Raw genomic sequence first — 18,490 nt, forward strand, 5'->3', positions numbered from 1 at the left:
CCTTTTGGATAGAATAGCTAAACCAATTCCCAAGTGTTTGAAACCAAAAAGATAGCAGGCCCTACACATAAGTTAATTACACGGGGAGAAGACTACTAAGTATAACTAAGTCGTTCTAATTCTTTCCAAATCCATTTTCCTGAGGGTTTTTCCTTTGGGATCTCATTAGCCGACGAAATTGACACAGAAACAAATGTTTTTAATCTAGGGAGAGAAAACATTTAAGGTCCTTCAGGTCAAGTTTCTCAGTGGTTGGGAGCCTTGCGTACAACTGGCTCCACACTTGGGAACAAGGGCTGTGGGGTTTTTCTTATCTGCCGCAATGAAAAGCTGCCACCACTTGGAAAGCGCCCCTTGCTCTAACGCTGTAGGACGCGGCCCGGGGTGTTCTTGCACCATCCAAGGGGCCTCGTCCTGCAGGTGAAGGTCAGAGGCTCGGCGGAACCGGCGCCCGAGCTCCCCTCCTCCGGCTTCCCAGCTCTTTTAGGGAAATCCGAGGAGCAACTAACTCCCAGCATCCACACCTGGGAGCAAGCGTGCTTACAGACCCACCCGACCCGGGGCCTCCCGCCGCCGATCGGCTTCCAGCACAGCCTTCCTTTCCGAACACACGTATTTCCCACAAAGTAAAAAAAAAAAAGAAAAAGAAAAAAAAAAGGAAGAAAAGAAAGAAAGAAAGAAAAAAGAACAAAACAAAACAAAAAAACTACTTGTCAAGCCGGCTGGCGTCTGGTCCAAGGTCATTCTGAAAGGGGCCAGAGCCTCGGCCGGGAAGGATGAGGGAGAACCCCCAGCAAAGCTCCGCGTTCAAGCTCTCAGGACGCCCCCAGTGTTTCCCCCTCCCCCCTCCCCCAGACTGTCAAAATGAGACCCCGAACTAGAAAGGTGGGGGCAGGTTAGCCCCAAAACGTTCGCAGGAGCGTGTGCTGCTCTCCCCAGGGACCGAGGAGGCGGCAAGATCCTGAGGAGGAGGAAAGGCCAGAGCCCGGAGGTCGGGACTCGCGACGACACCATGGACCGGCCGGGGCCACCGCGGGTCCCTCCGTCGGCCGGAGGGTCACGGCCGCGGCGTTAGGCCCGAGGCCGGCTCCGGCTCGGGCCGCGGGTCCCGGCATCAGCACTCACCCCTGGGCCCGCTGGAGGGTCCCCGGCGAGGGCCGCCGCCCGCCGGCTCCCGGGGCGTTCGGCTGGGCGCTCCTAGAGGCGGTTGGCCGAGCGCACTGCGGCGCCGGGGCAAAGCACCGGCCGGAGCGGCCCAAAGCGGGCCGGGTGAGACGCGAGAACGGCCGGGGCTGGCCCTTGCCAGGAGCCGTAGCTGAGACAGGTTCGTGGTCATGTGACGCAGGGAAGGGCGGACGTGAGGCTCACGCACAGGAGCGGGGGCAGTGCGACGGCGATACGGGGACATCTTTGTTGAGGGCAAAGTGCGCCAGCGGCAGGCAATAATGTGTCTGTGGTGTGAGTCTGGTTCCTGGTTGAACTTAACTAGAGTTTGTGATCTGTAAGACCCACGTGTCTACAAGGTAAACCTTCGATAGCCAGTTAAAATGACTATTTTTCAGGACTGTTTGCATCAAAATCTCTGTGGCGTGAGGCTTAATAACTCTGAATATTTCACCAACTCTGCAGGTGGTACTCCAATTTTGATTACTGGTCGAGCCCTCTAATGATTAGATGTCTTCCTTAACAGTGACCGCTGCCTTGACTGGCTCCACTAATCCCTCAGTATGAGAATGCTGGAAAAGGAGAAGTTAGGTTTAAAGTAGTTAGCAGCCTTGTTGAGCTTCGGGAGAGCCCTCTCTGGATCTAACCGCCTAATAACTTTCCGTGGGAAACTCGGCGCTATGCTCCCCAACATTGGGACGGACTGAAGCCAAACCGGGGGATATTTTGTATGCCTGAATTTTAACAGTCGAACAAGGACATACACATGAGTAGGTACTACTCTAGAATCTAAAGATATTCCAGAGACGTTACCATTCTTCAAAATAATTTGGGAAGCACTTTGAGAATTATGTTCTTGGGTCCCTTCTTAATAGTGGCAAACCACTTTCTGTGAGAATAGATAGATTTTAGGAATGATGTGTCATTCCAAACCAACCTTTTGCGGGAAGATAGAAAGACCAAGCTGGGTAAGCCATCCATAACCAAGACTTGTAGAAATGAGGGCCCTGTTGCTTCCAACACCCTTCCACTTCTTAATTACTTGCAGTTTGCGTTTTACTCCTGCCCCCTCCGCACAAGAAAAACGTTTTGAACAAATGAAGGCTGTGAACCAGTTGCCAGATCCAGTCTTCTCCCTTAATTCTGATCACCCTTAATCTTACTGAATCATTTGATTCTGTTAAAGGAGTCAGTGTGGTACATGAAAACACCAAACATTGGTAGTAGATTCTCAAAGGGAAAAAAAGGGGGGGGGCTTTTTCTCTCCCTTACCTAGAAACTCTGCCCCCTTGTTTTTTGTGATACAGCTTCATGCTGGGTCTTCCATCATTCATGTGGACATTCCTGTTTAGGATTCAATCCATCATTGACTATATTTGCACCCATAACTGCCTCAAATCTTTTGTGGGGAAAACATGGCATATAAATCTAAATAAATTAACACATACATTTAGTCTCATCCTGTTGCAATAGTTCTAGCCAATTCTTCGTAAGTGTCCCTTTAGAGTTTTAATCCTAACAGGGTTTCAAACTCCAATTTTCTCCTTCTTCCCAGTCCAGATACCTTCTCCCGATTTTTTCTTTCAGTTAATGGCAAGATTATTTTCCAATCATCAAGTTTCAAAATTCTGAAGTCATCATTCACTGTCTCCCAAGCCCCCATCCTCAATGCCAACTGTCCACTTTCTCTGTCTGTTCTGTTCCCACTGCTAAATCACTACCCAACATCTGGGCTGATAACCTTTTAATTGGCCTCCTGAGCTCCAATCATTTTTCTCCTCTGTTACCAGAGGTTGAATCCACAAAGAACCCAGTTTTAAAAATTGTGAAATCCCAAATTTGAAGCCCCAGGTTTAAAAGAAATTGATGATTTATAGTTCTCTACAATTCAAAAGTCCATAACAGCAATCCAGTAATTTTTAAAAACACTTGAAATTATGAATAGCCTGGCAAGGGCAGTATATAAAATACTGGGTCTTCTAGGTTACCGTTTATGTGATCATTCTACTCTTGTCAGAATCTTCACTGCTTTTATACTGGCCAATGAAATACAAGTTCAACCTGGTATTTGAAACTCTAGCTAATATGGCCCTAACTCCTACAGTGCCACTTTATTTACCACTGTGTTTGTGTGTGTATGCACATGTGATGTTTACATATACAGAGAATACATATATTCCATATATTCCTATCTATTCCATGTATGTTCTTTTTTTTTTTTTAAGATTTTATTTATTTATTTGCGAGAGGGAGAATGAGAGATAGAGAGAATGAGAGGGAAGAGGGTCAGAGGGAGAAGCAGACTCCCCACTGAGCAGGGAGCCCGATGTGGGACTCGATCCGGGGACTCCAGGATCATGACCTGAGCCGAAGGCAGTCGCTTAACCAACTGAGCCACCCAGGCGCCCTACTCTATATATTCTTGACCATTAATTATTCTCTGAGATTGCTTCGTGCTTTCCTAACTACTTACCCTTATCCATGATATTTCTGCCACCTGGAATGCCATCCTGCTTCTGGCCTCCTTCTGCTTCTTGAAATCCTAACTGCCCTTAAAGGACCACCTAAAAATTCCTTCTTCCATCATTATTTCCTGAGGCCTCCAGCTTTTGAATCACTATTTGTCATCTCTTACAGCACTTATTCTGCCCAATATTATAATTAATCTATGTATTGACCTTCTTTTCTGCCACCAGATTAAGTTCTATGTTTGAGACCAAAGTCTATGTCTCACTCATCTGGATGTCTTCTGTGGAGCCAAATATCTTGAGCATGCTGTAGGTCTTGGGTAGAAGTGATGAGACCTCTTTCCTGGTTTGGCTGATAAACCCAATTCCAAAGTAATAGTTTAAAAAGGTTTTGAGCACAGGTGCCTGGGTGGCTCAGTTGTTAAGCGTCTGCCTTCGGCTCAGGTCATGATCCCAGGGTCCTGGGATTGAGCCCCGCATCGGGCTCCCCGCTCTGCAGGAAGCCTGCTTCTCCCTCTCCCACTCCCTCTGCTTGTGTTTCCTCTCTCGCTTTGTCCCTGTCGAATAAATAAATAAAATCTTAAAAAAAATAAAAATAAAAAAATAAAAAGGTTTTGAGCAATGTCAGCATTTTTAGAAAAACTATAGGGTCTACAAACACCTGGAGAGGGTCATATTTTATCTGGATGTTTAGATTTAGCCTGGTTATTCAAAATCAGTTACTTTTCCCTCTGTGTTTGGTTGTTTCTCAGTTTCCGGTAGGCAGAGCTGGAAATAGGATGAGGTGAACTAGGCACTGTTAGGGCTCTGCAACTCCCGCATCAGTAGGTTGCTAAGAGTCCATCAGAGACTGATCACAATTTTTCCTTCCAAACAGACTTGAAAGGAAAGAGAGAGAGAGAGAACTATCACAAATACAATGTTCATTCCTCTACTTGCCAGCAGTAAAAATAAGTTCATTTAAAGGTATTAACACACTTTTTTGGCTCAAAATGTTTTCAATGTAGATTTTTTGGCCCAATTATGAAAATATTTCTAAAATATTTGAGCAACAATCTTCTTTGTCTTCCTAGAACTATTACCCAAGATCACTGTTCAGTTTCTTCCTTTGATAATCTTGATTGCCATTTAACAAGCCTGAAAGTTCCTTACTTACAAAATTTCTTATTTTGTATATTAAAAGCATTCCTCTTTACCATTTTTCTACATTTAAAATTTTATGAATATTTTTCCTTGAATGAGGAATATTTATATTATAAATGGGAAACATTTATCAAAATGTATGACCCATAATTTCTGTAATCTATACATTTTCTTACAGATTTGTAAAAATTTCTTAAACACCCTAATAGAAAGTGAGCAAAGATGTGATTATGCCCTTCAAAGGAAAACAAAAACAGGCACTAATACAAAATAAGCAAATACAAATAAAAATAAAAAAGCAAATACTAATTAAAAGTGACAAATATGCAGCATCACTGGTAGTGAGCAGAATGTAAATTAAAATGGGATAGGCAAAATTGTAAAAGAACAGCTGTATCAGGCGCCTGGGTGGCTCAGTTCGTTAAGTGACTGCCTTCAGCTCAGGTCATGATCCTGGAGTCCCAAGATCGAGTCCCGCATCAGGCTCCCTGCTCAGCAGAGAGTCTGCTTCTCCCTCTGACCCGCTTCCCTCTCGTGCTCTCTATCTCTCATTCTCTCCCTCTCAAATAACTAAATAAAATCTTTAAAAAAAAAAAAAGAACAGCTGTATCCAGAATTGGTAAAAAAATAAGGAGATGGGTGTTTACATTGTTGATATAGCTGGAAATGCTAACAACCTTCCTGGAGAACATTTTTGTATGTTAACCAAAGACCTAAGATCGTGTGAATCCTTTGATTCTGTAATTTTCCTTCTAGAGATTGATCCTGAGGAAATAACTGGAAAATGTTAAATGAAATGTATACAGTATTTCCATAATAAAACTAAATTAAGTGTCCATCAATTGGGGGATTCATTGACTTATGTTGTAAATCCATGCAGTGGACTGTGGTGTAAATAATGATTAGTTCTTGTCTATTGATATGAAAAAATATCCATAGAGTATTAAGTTAAAAAAAAATCTGGTTACAACCAGCATGTTTTTATTCTATTTTTGTTTAAAAACATATTTGCAGGGAAAAACTCTGGAAGGGCATATGCCTTAATTATTTTGGGTGAGGGAGACAGGTTAGATCATGGCAATTTTTATATTCTTCATAACTTTTGTATTGTCTCTTGTTTTTACAGTGAAAATGTATTATTTTTACATTTCAAAAAAATTATTTCCACTTTGAAAAAAATAAGACCAGAAAGAATCTTTTCAATTTTATTTTTAGACAATACAATAAAATAATTTTAGCTATAATTACAGAAATATTAGTACATTACAATATTGTAATGTCAGGATATAATATAAAATATTCAATATATTTTAAATATATTTCATTTGGTTATAGAGTAAACATTAAATTAAGTTTAGTTGCAGTAAGTTACATTTGCTGCATAGAAAAATCTTTGTAAGTTAAATTAGCAATAAAATTCAAATTCAGCATTATTGTAATACTTTTATAAATAAGTTAATAATGTTTACCTTGCAAAAAGAGAGACTGCTGAGAAATCCATTATTTTAGTACACTGTGAAATTCAAAAGTTGAAGCCCCAATTTGAAAAGAAACAAGTTATTTACATTTTATCTACAAAGTTAAGTCTCCATAACATTATAAGCTACTCATAGGCATCTGGAAAGTAATGCATGAGAGCCGTGTTTTAAGGCTCAGTCTCAAAGGTATTACTGAGCAACTGTTAATATGGCTTCATTGGAATGTAAGGCTTTAGCATCACCTGGCTTCCTCCGAAGTTAAACACTGCTGAGAGGGCAAGAGAACACGGAGGCTTGGATAAGCAGAGGCCAGTAATTTGGCATTAGTACCAATCTAGGGCTTTTACATATTAGTAAAATTAGACAATCTTAGGGTCGTTTGTGATTTTGGACTTTAAAGGGAGGCACAAATGGAACAATTATGGCCAGCTGTACCTCGTAACTGCCTGTAGAGTCGCTTCTTGCCTGTTTACCTACAGCACTTTGTTCTTAATTTTGAGTGTGTCGGAAATCACCTGGAGGGCTTATGAAAATGCAGATTTCTGGGCTTTACCCCTAGAGTTTCTGTATCGGTAGGTCTGAGGTCAACCCTAAAATTTGCATTTGTAGCAAGTTCCCAGAGGCTGCTAATGCAGCTGGTCCAGGGACCACACTTTGGGAACTTTTGTCCTATAGAGGGTTTGTGGCCATCAGCCCCTATATGCCATTATGGTACAACTGGGACAGGAGGATATTTTTAGAGCAAAAAAGCCTTAGTATTAGGTGAGTCTAAGTAAATAAGCTAAGTAAAATGCCCTTTATAATGTTTAAATGTAAAAATGGCTTGACAGCAGTCACCTGAACAGTGAAGGGTGGGAACTGAGGTCATAGTCTGTGCTGTCCACTGGGGTCCCACCTTCATCTTCATTTACAGAGCAACTGAGACTGAAGCAATAACCTGAATTTAAACAGCACCACCAGCACCACCTGGGTGGATTAGGAAGCATCTTCAGAGCTTTGCCTCAGGATACCTGGCCTCTGAGATCCATCAAATAGCGCTACCATCAAGTTCAAGTGGTTCTTAGTGTCTTGCAGATCTTTGTTTTCTTAACGTTGTTCCTACCTTGACTTCTGTGATGCCTAAGAGGAGCTAGATGTCCTGGGCTTTCCGTGGGCAGAGATCTTTTTGTAAACCTTTTTTGAGGCCTACTGGATGATGATGATGGAATATAAAAACAGTGACAAAGGAAGAAAAGGGGGGAAAAAGCCAGCTCAGATATGTGGGAGTCTTAACAGCAACGTAAGTTAGCTACCTTTTCTGGGATATCAGTCAGAAACATTAGTCTCTTTCCCCACCCCCCTTCCTATCTGTAATTTAGCACTGTGCCTGGGGCATGGCTTGGTGCTAAATGAAATGCTTGTTCAGTTGAACTAAGTAACCTTGGGAATGTATCAACACACTGAAAAGCAAGTCTTAAGACCCGTATCTGCAAAACTATACAATTTGTGCATTAAGATTTTTACAGGACTCTTTCAACATGGTTGGTGAGACTATGTAATATAAAACACATTTTTTTACAAAAGAAGAATTAGAGAAGTAGTCAGAGAATAAATATGGAAATACCCATGTTACACGGAATATGAATGGATCACAGCAAAGGAAAAATATTTTGAGCCTGATTAGCCAGCAAATGTCTTAAATTTTCTCAACATTTATAGGGATGGGGATAAAGTACCTATCTAATAAGTAGTATCCTTGTTTTTTGGGTGGGTGAACTGGTAAAAAAAAAAAAAAAGAAGAAGATACATTTCAGAGTATGTGTGTAACATCATCCCACTAAAATTAATTCACTAAGGGTAAAAATTTGAATGCAAGCAAGTTACATCGCTGCAGTGAAATGAATTCAATGGACAAGCAAAAAATCTTTTAAAAAATATGAACAAAACCATTCAGGGAAACCCTCTTTTGGCCTTAGTCTTGGGTACACTTGAAAGAGCCCTAGAAGAACCATGAACCTTAGTTCAGTTCTGGTTTCCTCAGGCCTCAGGTTACTGAACAGCTCTGAAAGTCCAGTCCAGTGAACGAGGCACCATTACTCCACCTGACCCCATCTCCATCCAGTCTCAGGGGCTAAAGGGGGTGGTGGCACAGTCTAAAACCAATTTAGCCTCCCCTAGTTTCAAAGACTGGAATAGAAGGGGCAAATCTTGGGAATCCAGTGGACCAAATAGCTCTTAACTTGTATCGTGAGACTTTATACAATTGCCATTGAGATCATGCAATGGATACAAGTGGCATAGGATTTCAGTGGTATATTTTTGAAAAGTCTGCTGCCTTGCCATAGGAAACTTTTCAAGAGCACAAATTTAGATACCAGAATGGCAGAACTGACTTAAAAGAAATGCTTTGTTGTGTGGAGAAACAAATAGAAACTTTGTACTAAGTCATCACAGAACCATATTGTTTGGTTAGAGAAAAATACCTAAATAAGTGTATATTCTGCATCATTACTTGGTTATTTAGGACGAAAAATAACAGTTCTGTTTTTCTTTTGATTTCTTCATTGTCTTCTCTTCATGCACACCCGACAGCGACTTATTATCTTTTCTAACTCCCCAGCTTTCACAGTTGATGGAATAGGTTTTCTGAAATAAAAGCAAAAAACGCAAACAAAAAAATCTCATCAGTGTATAGATAAAGAGGGAATACTTGCTGGGTTTGAGATTTATTAATAAATATTGTAGCTCATCTACGGGGCGCCTAGGTGGCTCAGTCGGTTAAGCGTCTGCCTTCGGCTCTGGTCATGATCACAGGGTCCTGGGATCGAGCCCCACCCACATCAGGCTCCCTGCTTAGTGGGGAGTCTGCTTCTCCCTCTGCCCCTCCCCCTGCTTATGTTCTCTCTCTCTCTCTCTGAAATAAATTAATAGAATCTTAAAAAATACTGTAGCTCATCTAAACTCTATTATAGGAGGCATATTTCTGAAAGGTATATATGTCAACATTTTATAATTTAGTTGTATTTCAGCAGCAGTGAGGAAAACATAGGCTGTGATGCAAACTTACAGATTCTCCATTTTGTAATAAAAACCATCCTTACCCTTTCAATAGTCTGTATTACTCACAAGTCTTGCAGTACAGTAAATTAAGAATAGCAGATCATTTTGTGGTTTTGTTCAGTAACTTGCTATAAGTTCATATACAAATGTTAAATATATTTGGTGGGTGACAAAAATCACATTTTTGGGTTTTTATTGGTGCAATAGTATAAACCCATGGCTACTTGTTGACTGTAGAACACTTGTAAACAGGATTTTGTTGGCACAGGGAGCTCTTTTAAATGTGAGTTCATCAACACACAGGTAATGAAAATCTAACATGGCAACCTCTGAATAGTTCTGCAACTGAGTCATCAGATTAAAACTTGACTTTGAATAGTTACCTGAACATTCTTTGGGGGTTTAATGAAGCCAACCAGAAACTGTAGGAATTTGAATAGTAGTTGCACGCTCCTCTTCCATGACATTCTATAAATGGACTGGCTCGGAATTCTTCCAAGCAAGAGCCAGGGGAGGCCAGTGCTTGCCCAGCGCCCTCAGAACCCGCACTTGTGAACTATCAGGATAAAAATATCTGGATAAGAATTCTGTGCATGGTGTTCAAATTTTCAGTGCTCTACTTTTTTTTTTGGTAATAGTAAGAAAAAAAATAGTATGAAATAAACTTCTTATGCTTCTTTACCCAGATCTGCTAATACTCCAGGTATCTTCCAAGTTGAGGATTAGTCATCAAAAAGAGAGGAAAAGCTATTTCTTCTGCCTGAAATGCTCCTTTTCCTCAGTCAGCTAGCTCGTTCTCATAGTTCAGGGGTCTGCTTAAATATAACCTCCAGGAGGCTTTCCTTGACCTCGTCCCTTTCACAGTCTCCTATTTCCTTCAGAGTACCGATCATCATCTGAATTCATTACCATTACGATTATTTTGTCTTCTTGCTTGTTGTAAACATAAACAAAAAGATATAAGTTCCATGACCAGCAGGAACTTTGGTTTATTGCTGGTGTGCTTCTTAGTGCTTAGAACAGTCATGGCACATGGTAGGTGTTCAATAAATACTTGTTGAATTAATGGTTGAATGAATGGATGTCTGTGAGTAAAGAAGGGGGAATAATGTGTCATAAGTGATGCTATACAAAATATGAATAGCCACCAACCACCTATGTGTGGCTATCAGAATCACTGATGGTCAGTCCATAGATTTCTTCATTTAGCACTTAACATCTGGGGCATCTTTCTTTAAAAGACTTTTTCTCTTAGCCCCCATCTTCATATGAATGTCAAAGGGGCATAGTGTAAGGCAAAAAGATTTTGGAGCAGACAGACTCAGGTTCAAACCCTAGCTTTACCACTTCCTAGTTGTGAGACCCTGGGGTCTTCATTTTTATTTATGAAACTGTAGAAGACAGGAACTACCTCCAGGGCTTCCATAAGAGTTATGGAACATCTATATAAAGCAGCTGCCGCATTAAAAAAAAAAAAGGCATTCTATTACTAATATGGCATTACTTATCACCTAAATGTCTTATTTAGAATTTGTGGGTAGAGTCATTTTTTTTAATGCTCCATTATTTACAAAAAACCAACTTACTTAAAAAAAGTATATTTCTAGATTTTAAAGCAAATGTTCATGGAATATTGTGCACGTTAATGTCAGGCAGCATCATTCTTGGGGGCCACATTTCACCCAGTCCAATGTAAGGTTCTAAGGGCAATCTTTACTGTGAATTTGCTGTTCCTTTCCTCCTTACCATGATAAATGAAAATCCTTTCCAGAGAGAAATCCAGCCATTGGGACATGAGGGAATGTCAGTGGTTTGGCTGTGAATGGCTATGGCATTCGTAGGACCTTCACAGACAGTGCATCTGTAACGTGAAATACAGAATATGGCAGCTGGGGCACCTGGGTGGCTCAGTTGGTTAAGTGTCTGACTCTTGGTTTTGGCTCAGTTCATGATCTCAGGGTTGGGAGATCGAGCCCCGCATCAGGGTCCGAGCTCAGCATGGAGTCAGCTTGCAACTTTTCTCTCTCCCTCTGCCCCTCCCCCCACTCACACACACACTCTCTCTCTCTCTCTTTCTTTCTAAAATAAATAAATAAAATCTTGAGCGCTGTGAATTGTGCAAGACTGTTGAATCACAGATCTGTACTTCTGAAACAAATAATGCAACATATGTTAAGAAAAAAGAAAAAGAACAAGATAGCAAGAGGGGAAGAATGAAGGGGAGTAAGTCGGAGGGGGAGACGGACCATGAGAGAGGATGGACTCTGAAAAACAAACTGAGGGTTCTGGAGGGGAGGAGGGTGGGGGGATGGGTTAGCCTGGTGATGGGTGTTAAAGAGGGCACATTCTGCATGGAGCACTGGGTGTTATGCACAAACAATGAATCATGGAACACTACATCAAGAACTAATGATGTAATGTATGGTGATTAACATAACAATAAAATTAAAAATGAATAAATAAATAAAATCTTAAAAAAAAAAAAAAGAATATGGCAGCATCACCACTTTCTGCACCGTGATGTGCTGCCTTACGTTCCATTACAAATGAAATGATTCACCTAGTCCCATCACAAAACTAAGGGATTAGATCTTTACCTGCTAATATAAGGCTCTAAGGCCCTGCCAGTAATTGGAGCCATGTCCGTCGGCATCAGAGCTGGAGTTGACAGCCAGTATGAATAATCATTTCGAGATGCAAAATTACATACATCATTGATGTTACAGAACAAGAATGGCATTGTGGTAAACCGCTGCAGACAGCTGCCAAGAGTTCCTAATGAAACATCAGGCTGCATATCACTTTCAGTAAGTTAAAATTATTTTGAGCATCATTACTAGGTAAGAGGCTAATTAAAACATCCTATGGCAAGAATAAGACAACCCAAAAGAGTTATTTGCAGAATGTGTTATTAGAAAGTTTTTATGATGATAGAAATCAAAGATCCAATAAAAGCAAACAAATTCTCCTTCCCCTCTCACCCGCTTAATACTCTGGGTGATCTTTTCTAATCAGTCTAGCACTTGAGGACTGGTCAAGGTCAGTTGGGAAAATGTCTTTGTTTCAAAGTATTCCCAGTTCTTCATTTGTATATAATAGCTAATAACTAAGCTTCAGAAAAGATGCTGCTTTTAAGATTAAAAAGCAAACAGGTGATTTAAGTGACTGAAAATTGTTTGCATTGAAGAGGATGAGCTAGACTGACGTTCATGAGCTAGGCTCCTTCCAGAGCTGTATGTTCCAGAATGAAAATTAGACATTAGGCCAATGTTGTTTGATTTACTCTCTTTAAAAAGTGCTGTAAGGTACTCAGGCTTGTTCACACTTCAGAGAGAAGTACCCCCATGCTATAAAAGTTGACAATCAGTATGTGGAACAAAATGACTGAAAAGCAGGACTGGGACATTACCCAGGTCTTGTCCATGGGCTTGTTCATTTCCTTGTACAAAGAGAAGAGAAAACCCACTATAGAGCGGCTCTGTCCCTTCTGGACAGGAGGGAATCGCTGTGGTCTGACTATGCCTGGTGAAGATAAAGCCTCTCATCACTGTCACAGTTGCAGGTGGTCCAATGTGTCCAGGTTTCCCCTTCAAGCCTGGCAGTCCATCTGATCCAGGTGGTCCTTTAAAAAACACATTATACATGTTGTGATACAAACAAAACCTCAAACGCATTTTCCCAAAGTACTAATTTCAATGTTTACGTATATCTGTTGAGCCCCACTTTTAAGGGGTCCTAAAGAAGAGTGGCTTACAAAATGGCCAAACGATATTAAATGTTGACTAGTTTATCGCACAATGCCTCTTCTTATAAATATCTGTGTATATTGTATGATGAATTTTTTGAGATCAGGTCTTCTTTCTCTTTTCATTCTGTGGTACCTAGCACAGTGGCCTGCATCTAGTAGGTCTTATGTACATGTTTTATGTACGAGTGAATGCATCCTACAACGTGGGTGAATAAGTCAAATATCTATTTGTCTATTCAAGTGGATAATAAAAAATTACATGTGCTTTTGATAAAGTCAGTAAACACTCATGGAAAACACTGAAAGTTCTTTTTAAAGATGTAAACTTCGAGAAAGTTTTACTCAATTAGTAAGGCAAATAGGAACAGAAAATACTTCTTTTTTTTTTCTGTTACAAGTTTGTTTCTTTTATCTATATGAGTCTAGGGCAAAGTAAGTGGTTTTTATACCTTTTTTTCCTCTGCACTAGAGTAGGCAAATACATGTTTGTCACTTTCTAAATAAGGACCAGAGAGCTCTCCTTTCTCTCCATCCTCCTGTTCTTTCCTCTCCTGTTTTTCATCAAAGAGCTATTATTTATGATACCGGCACTGGCTTCCATCCTCTTTTGGTCCCTAATCCATTTCCACTGACAGTACACCCCAAGCTCCACCCAACCCCCACCTTGGTTCCTAAAGAAATGCAGGAGGGTAAAGACTGTTGGATTTTGGGCCCACGAGTCAAGGGAGGTATTATTGTTTCCCACAAACAGCCAGGCCCTGGAGTCAGGCAGTGCCCCAGTGTAGTCTTGCCTCAGAAGTCAATGCCTTGCCCCAGGATTTGTTAAAGCCCCAAGATTCTATATTTTTCAGTCTACCCATCATTCCTATCTTTTCCAGGGGTCTTGGCTTATTCTTTGAAATTAAAAATTAGGTCATACCTAAATTCATCTAAGTCTCGTGTCTTACTTGAGTCATCCAAAATTGTATGTTTTTAAGATCAGATACAGAAGATACACCTTCTTCACTCTTCCCCACATCTACCCTCATTCCCAGGGGGCTGTAACTGGCCACAAGCAAAAGATACCTCCAGATCTCTGCACAGGAATTGTGATTAGATGAGCAGGACAGGAACTGGAGGTGAGCTACCATGCAAATATGCATGATCAAGGATCTTCTGCATTTCTGAGAGAGAGGCCAGGACTCTGTTTATACCTGTGCCATTTAACTCTTAGATCCTTTAATCATTCTTGTGAGGCGTTTATGGCATCAGGACTAATTCTATCTACTTGCTAATGAGTCTCAACACAATTTGTATTGTAGGACCCTCACTCTTGCTATGGCCCCATTCTGAAACTTGGTCAATAAAGTTTTTAATTAATAGAATTAATTAGTAGAATTATTAATAAAAGTTTTACATTTTACCACTTTGGAAAACACATTTTAAGGAAAGTTGAATGATTAAGCGTGCTCTAAAGTGCACTCGTGACAATACTAAATCATGAGTGATTATGCAATTAAAATCATAATTATTTGAATTTTTACAGATTTAAGTCTCTAGTCTTTACAGTTTTATTATAGTGGATCCGGTCATATGTCAATAAATTGGAAAATTGCATTTAGAATTTTTTTTATTTAACAAAATCAGCATTTCTAAAAAATAAGATTTGGATATGTGGGTATTTTCTAGAAAGTGCTTTTTAAACTTTTGCAGAAGGTAGATTTTGATCCAGGTATATCAAATTGACATATAGCTTCTGTTCAGACTAAATTTTTTTTTTTTTACAGGAGAACAAATCTACGCATTTATTTATTTATTTATTTTTAAAGATTTTATTTATTTATTTGACAGAGAGAGACACCGCGAGAGAGGGAACACAAGCAGGGGGAGTGGGAGAGGGAGAAGCAGACTCCCCGCCGAGCAGGGAGCCCGATGCGGGGCTCGATCCCGGGACCCCGGGATCACGACCTGAGCCGAAGGCAGATGCTTAACGACTGAGACACCCAGGTGCCCCAACACCTTTATTTATTTCCTTTTCAGTAAGTTAAATCCTTGGGGGGTACAGCATCACATGGATTCTGTGGCCAGTGGCTTTAGCAGGAAGGTTGCTTTAGAATTTGGCACAAGCAGGAGCATGAGTTACTTTTCCCCAGGTTACTCTGGCTTTGTTCAGTTTGCCACCAGGTCACTGTGTTGTTCTTTGCTTTGTACATGCAAGCAAGGGCATCTCTTGCATAAACAGAATTTAGTTTCATCTCCAGCATAAGCACCTTCAATTTTAAGAAGAGCTGTGTGCTTCCTCTGGTTCTGGAGACCCTGTGTCCAGCCAGCAAAAATGGCCTTCGACCATAGCCTTCTAGACATATTTGTCATTTTAGGTGTCCTGTTCCCAGCAGGCCCTACATATCTGCCCCCGAAGTTCAGCACCCTTACCTCCACCCAGACTAAAATATTTAAGAGGGCCTTTTTCAGGGTAACACATGAGCTGTTCAGTCATTCAATATTCACAAATGGCATGGCATAGTTGAAAGATGGCTTTCCTAGATAAAGATACAAAGTTGCTCTTCTATTCACATCAAGATAATATTTTTTCGAACTATGTACTTATGTGCCACTCCTATAAGTAGATATTATTAAGTAAGTACTCCTATAAATAATTAAAAATAGTACTGGCCTTTCCAGAAATAGAATTCATGCTTTATTAGGTCTACTTGTCCCCAGGCTAAAAATTTGGGGTACATGTGCCCAGATAAGAGATAGGAAGAATGGTGTACTCCACTGACTCTTCGTTTTGCATCTTCTTCCAAATGAACATTTTGCTCCTGGCTTTCAGTGTGAACAACACAAACTGAAAGACCTAGATGACTCTTAGAGTCATGTATTCAAACAAGACTTCTCTGTATGTTGAAACAGCATTCATTCAGTGAAGAGAACAGACCAGCTGTATATTTACCTTGCTCTCCTTTACAACCTTTGTTTCCTTTTTCTCCAATTGGCCCAGGAGTTCCTGGTCTTCCATCCTTGCCTGGTTTACCTCTTGGCCCACAAGGTCCTAGGCAAAAAACCAACACTGTGTTGAATACAGGATAAAACGTAGGGTTTTACGTTCATACAGGATAAAACATAGGGTAGCCAACCATCCCAGTTTCCCTGGGGCTTCCCCAGTTTCAGCAATGAAAGTCCTACAGACTGAGCTTTGGACAAACTGGGACAATTGGTCATCCAGCTAGTTATACCCTCAAAAACAAACTAGGAACATATGAAATAACAGCAGTTTAAAATTGTGCCGCCATTTTGATTGACGCCGTTCCAGAATTTGCTATGCCCTTGTACTGATCAAAGTAATATCTCTTTTATATCCCAGGTAATTCAGGCAAACTTAAACATAACCATTCCACTCAGAAGGCTATTACAGTGTGCTAACCCCAAATAGAGGGGTTCGTTCAGTTTCCATAAACCAATACTTGTGAAAAGATTTCACAAGATTAAGCATACATTTACATTTACTGCTCTTCCAAGTGCTGTACAAAGTGTGAGAAAAGTGTACATACGCAGAACTCAGGTTTATTCAGGCAACCATTTCGAAATAGAGCTCTAAGACTGGGCGTGTCAGAGAAGACAGACATAATACTTGAGCTTAATAAAAAACACCTGTAAGTGCCCTAAAGTATATTTGCTCAAGCTTATACTATACACAACAGTTTTCAGTAGATTCAAAAGATCTTTTATCTGCTGCTCAAGAGTACAATAAGTTCAATCCTAAAACTGATTGTAAAAAAAACACTGTAACGTGTAACATTTTCTGTGAAGTTGTATCGCTTGCTTCCAGAGCACTTTGCAGGTATTTTAGTTTGACCCCTTCCTAGTAATCCACGTCAGTGCTGCCAGTGCCACACCTAGGATTCCTGGTGGCCCCGGTGGCCCAGGTTCTCCTTGCATTCCTGGTCCTCCAGCACGACCAGGTGGCCCTGGGCTTCCTGGAAGGGAGATGATCTTAATGGTGCCAGGGTCTCCACGTACACCTATTGATATGAACATAAGAGAATGATGATTTCACTGATGAGTTACCTCTTCTTCATGAAGAGCAACACTAAGGAAATAATATTTACCAGGTGGTCCTTTTGGCCCAATTTGCCCTGGAGGTCCAGCTGGTCCTAGAAATCCCGGATTACCCTTCTCCCCTTAAAAAAAAAAGAAAATAAAAAAGATGATTTGATTCCATTTAGAACGATGGGTTCCCTAGCTCTTCAGGTTTATGATCAGCCAGAAGGATAGACACTGGAAGTTAGGACTAGAGGTGCTGGGCACTGTGATAATGGCTACAACTTTTGGCATTTTATTTGGACTCAATCAGTCATGTTTAATATCTATTAAAAAATATATACTCTAGAAGTTGGCATTAAGATCTTGTAGTTTAGTAGAGAAGGAGAAGAATTCCTAAGAGTTCACTTTTTTAAGTCCAGAAACTAATTCAATTTATTATTTGACTTAGAGTATGTGGTGACATTAAAACCTCTTTTAGTGCTTATATTGATTGTTATAGTGATCTGTTTTCTTGGCTTATTACTCTAGATTTACTAAGAGCCTGTTATGTTAGGAACTCTCATGAGCACATGTAGAATATCTGCTTTCATGTAAACTTTCAAAATGGTATGATTTCTCTCCCAAACAGTCTTTGACATGAATAAAAGTTTACCAAGAATCACTGATTTGGAGAAATACTCTATTTTTAAAAATCTTGAGATATTGTAGCTATTACATCTGATCACTTAGAAAGACTTTAATACTAAATATGGTATTCACAAAAGAAATACAAGGGGTCCCTGGGTGACTCATTAGGTTAAGTGCCTGACTTTGGCTCAGGTCGTGATCCTGGGTCCTGGGTCCTGGGATCTAGCCCTGCGTCATCAGGCTTCCCATTCAGTTGGGAGTCTGCTTCTCCCTCTCCCTCTCCCCTCTCCCCGCCCCCTGCTTGTGCTCTCTCTCTCTTTCAAATAAATAAAATATTTTTTAAAAAGAAGAAGAAATACAATAAAATAATTATAGTATCAAAAGTGAACTGGAAACTACACTCTATCCACTTGGTATCAGAACTTAAGGAAGATGTCCATATTTATATATATCAGAAGAAGCCTAACCATTTTTCCTTTTGGGGATTAAAAATTTACAAATAAAGTGCAAACTTGTCAGTAGTGCCAGGTGATAGATGGTGTTATTCTGAAATCTAAGAAAAACTGTATGTGTTTCATGGAACATATTTCAAAAGAACTGATTTTATGAATCTCCCATCTAAATACCTCTAAATATTTCACCAGAATGTTTTTCTCTAGTGGAGCCTTTATATGTTTTTTTAAAGATTTTCTTTATTTATTTGAGAGGAGAGGAGGACGGGGGGGGGGGAGGGACAGGGAGAAAGGGAGGGGCAGAGGGAGAGGGAGAAGCAGACTCCTGGCTGAGGGCAGAAATGTGAG

General features: G+C 40.4%; 2 protein-coding genes and 1 long non-coding RNA gene across 15 annotated transcripts in view; 1 reads left to right on the plus strand and 2 right to left on the minus strand.

Moving 5' to 3' along the window:
• Positions 1–1,313, minus strand: part of MFF (mitochondrial fission factor) — a 30,377-nt gene extending 29,064 nt beyond the window's left edge. For 4 of the 11 annotated variants that reach the window (XM_073877764.1, XM_025890488.2, XM_073877747.1 and 1 more), the window contains exon 1: positions 1,126–1,313. The gene's annotated coding sequence lies outside the window, so the exon portion shown is untranslated. The remainder of the gene's footprint in view (positions 1–1,125) is intronic. The other 7 variants (XM_073877753.1, XM_025890519.2, XM_025890510.2 and 4 more) reach the window with 3 other exon arrangements.
• Positions 1,314–1,409: 96 nt separating this feature from the next.
• The window catches only part of LOC141370153 (uncharacterized), a 45,307-nt gene continuing 28,226 nt past the window's right edge, over positions 1,410–18,490 (plus strand). The window contains exons 1-3 of the long non-coding RNA XR_012373964.1: positions 1,410–1,523; positions 12,019–12,099; positions 14,871–15,058. This is a non-coding gene — a long non-coding RNA (uncharacterized lncRNA). The remainder of the gene's footprint in view (positions 1,524–12,018; positions 12,100–14,870; positions 15,059–18,490) is intronic.
• The window catches only part of COL4A3 (collagen type IV alpha 3 chain), a 127,372-nt gene continuing 114,850 nt past the window's right edge, over positions 5,969–18,490 (minus strand). Inside the window, exons 45-53 of one of the 3 annotated variants that reach the window (XR_012373961.1) lie at positions 17,129–17,200; positions 16,916–17,041; positions 15,973–16,071; positions 12,702–12,914; positions 11,890–12,067; positions 11,039–11,153; positions 9,676–9,848; positions 8,716–8,878; positions 5,969–7,438 (exon numbers count right to left, since the gene is read on the minus strand). Coding sequence is in view for 1 of the 3 variants with exons in the window: in XM_025890618.2 (XP_025746403.1) it covers positions 8,794–8,878; positions 9,676–9,848; positions 11,039–11,153; positions 11,890–12,067; positions 12,702–12,914; positions 15,973–16,071; positions 16,916–17,041; positions 17,129–17,200 (1,061 nt within the window). In the remaining 2 variants the exon portion in view is untranslated. Of the gene's footprint in view, positions 8,879–9,675; positions 9,849–11,038; positions 11,154–11,889; positions 12,068–12,701; positions 12,915–15,972; positions 16,072–16,915; positions 17,042–17,128; positions 17,201–18,490 lie in introns of all 3 variants that reach the window. The other 2 variants (XR_012373960.1, XM_025890618.2) reach the window with 2 other exon arrangements.

Source organism: Callorhinus ursinus, unplaced genomic scaffold (genome assembly GCF_003265705.2).
Source record: "Callorhinus ursinus isolate GAN/ISIS: 27379988/994484 unplaced genomic scaffold, GSC_fseal_2.0 scaffold2, whole genome shotgun sequence".
Lineage (NCBI taxonomy): Eukaryota > Metazoa > Chordata > Mammalia > Carnivora > Otariidae > Callorhinus > Callorhinus ursinus.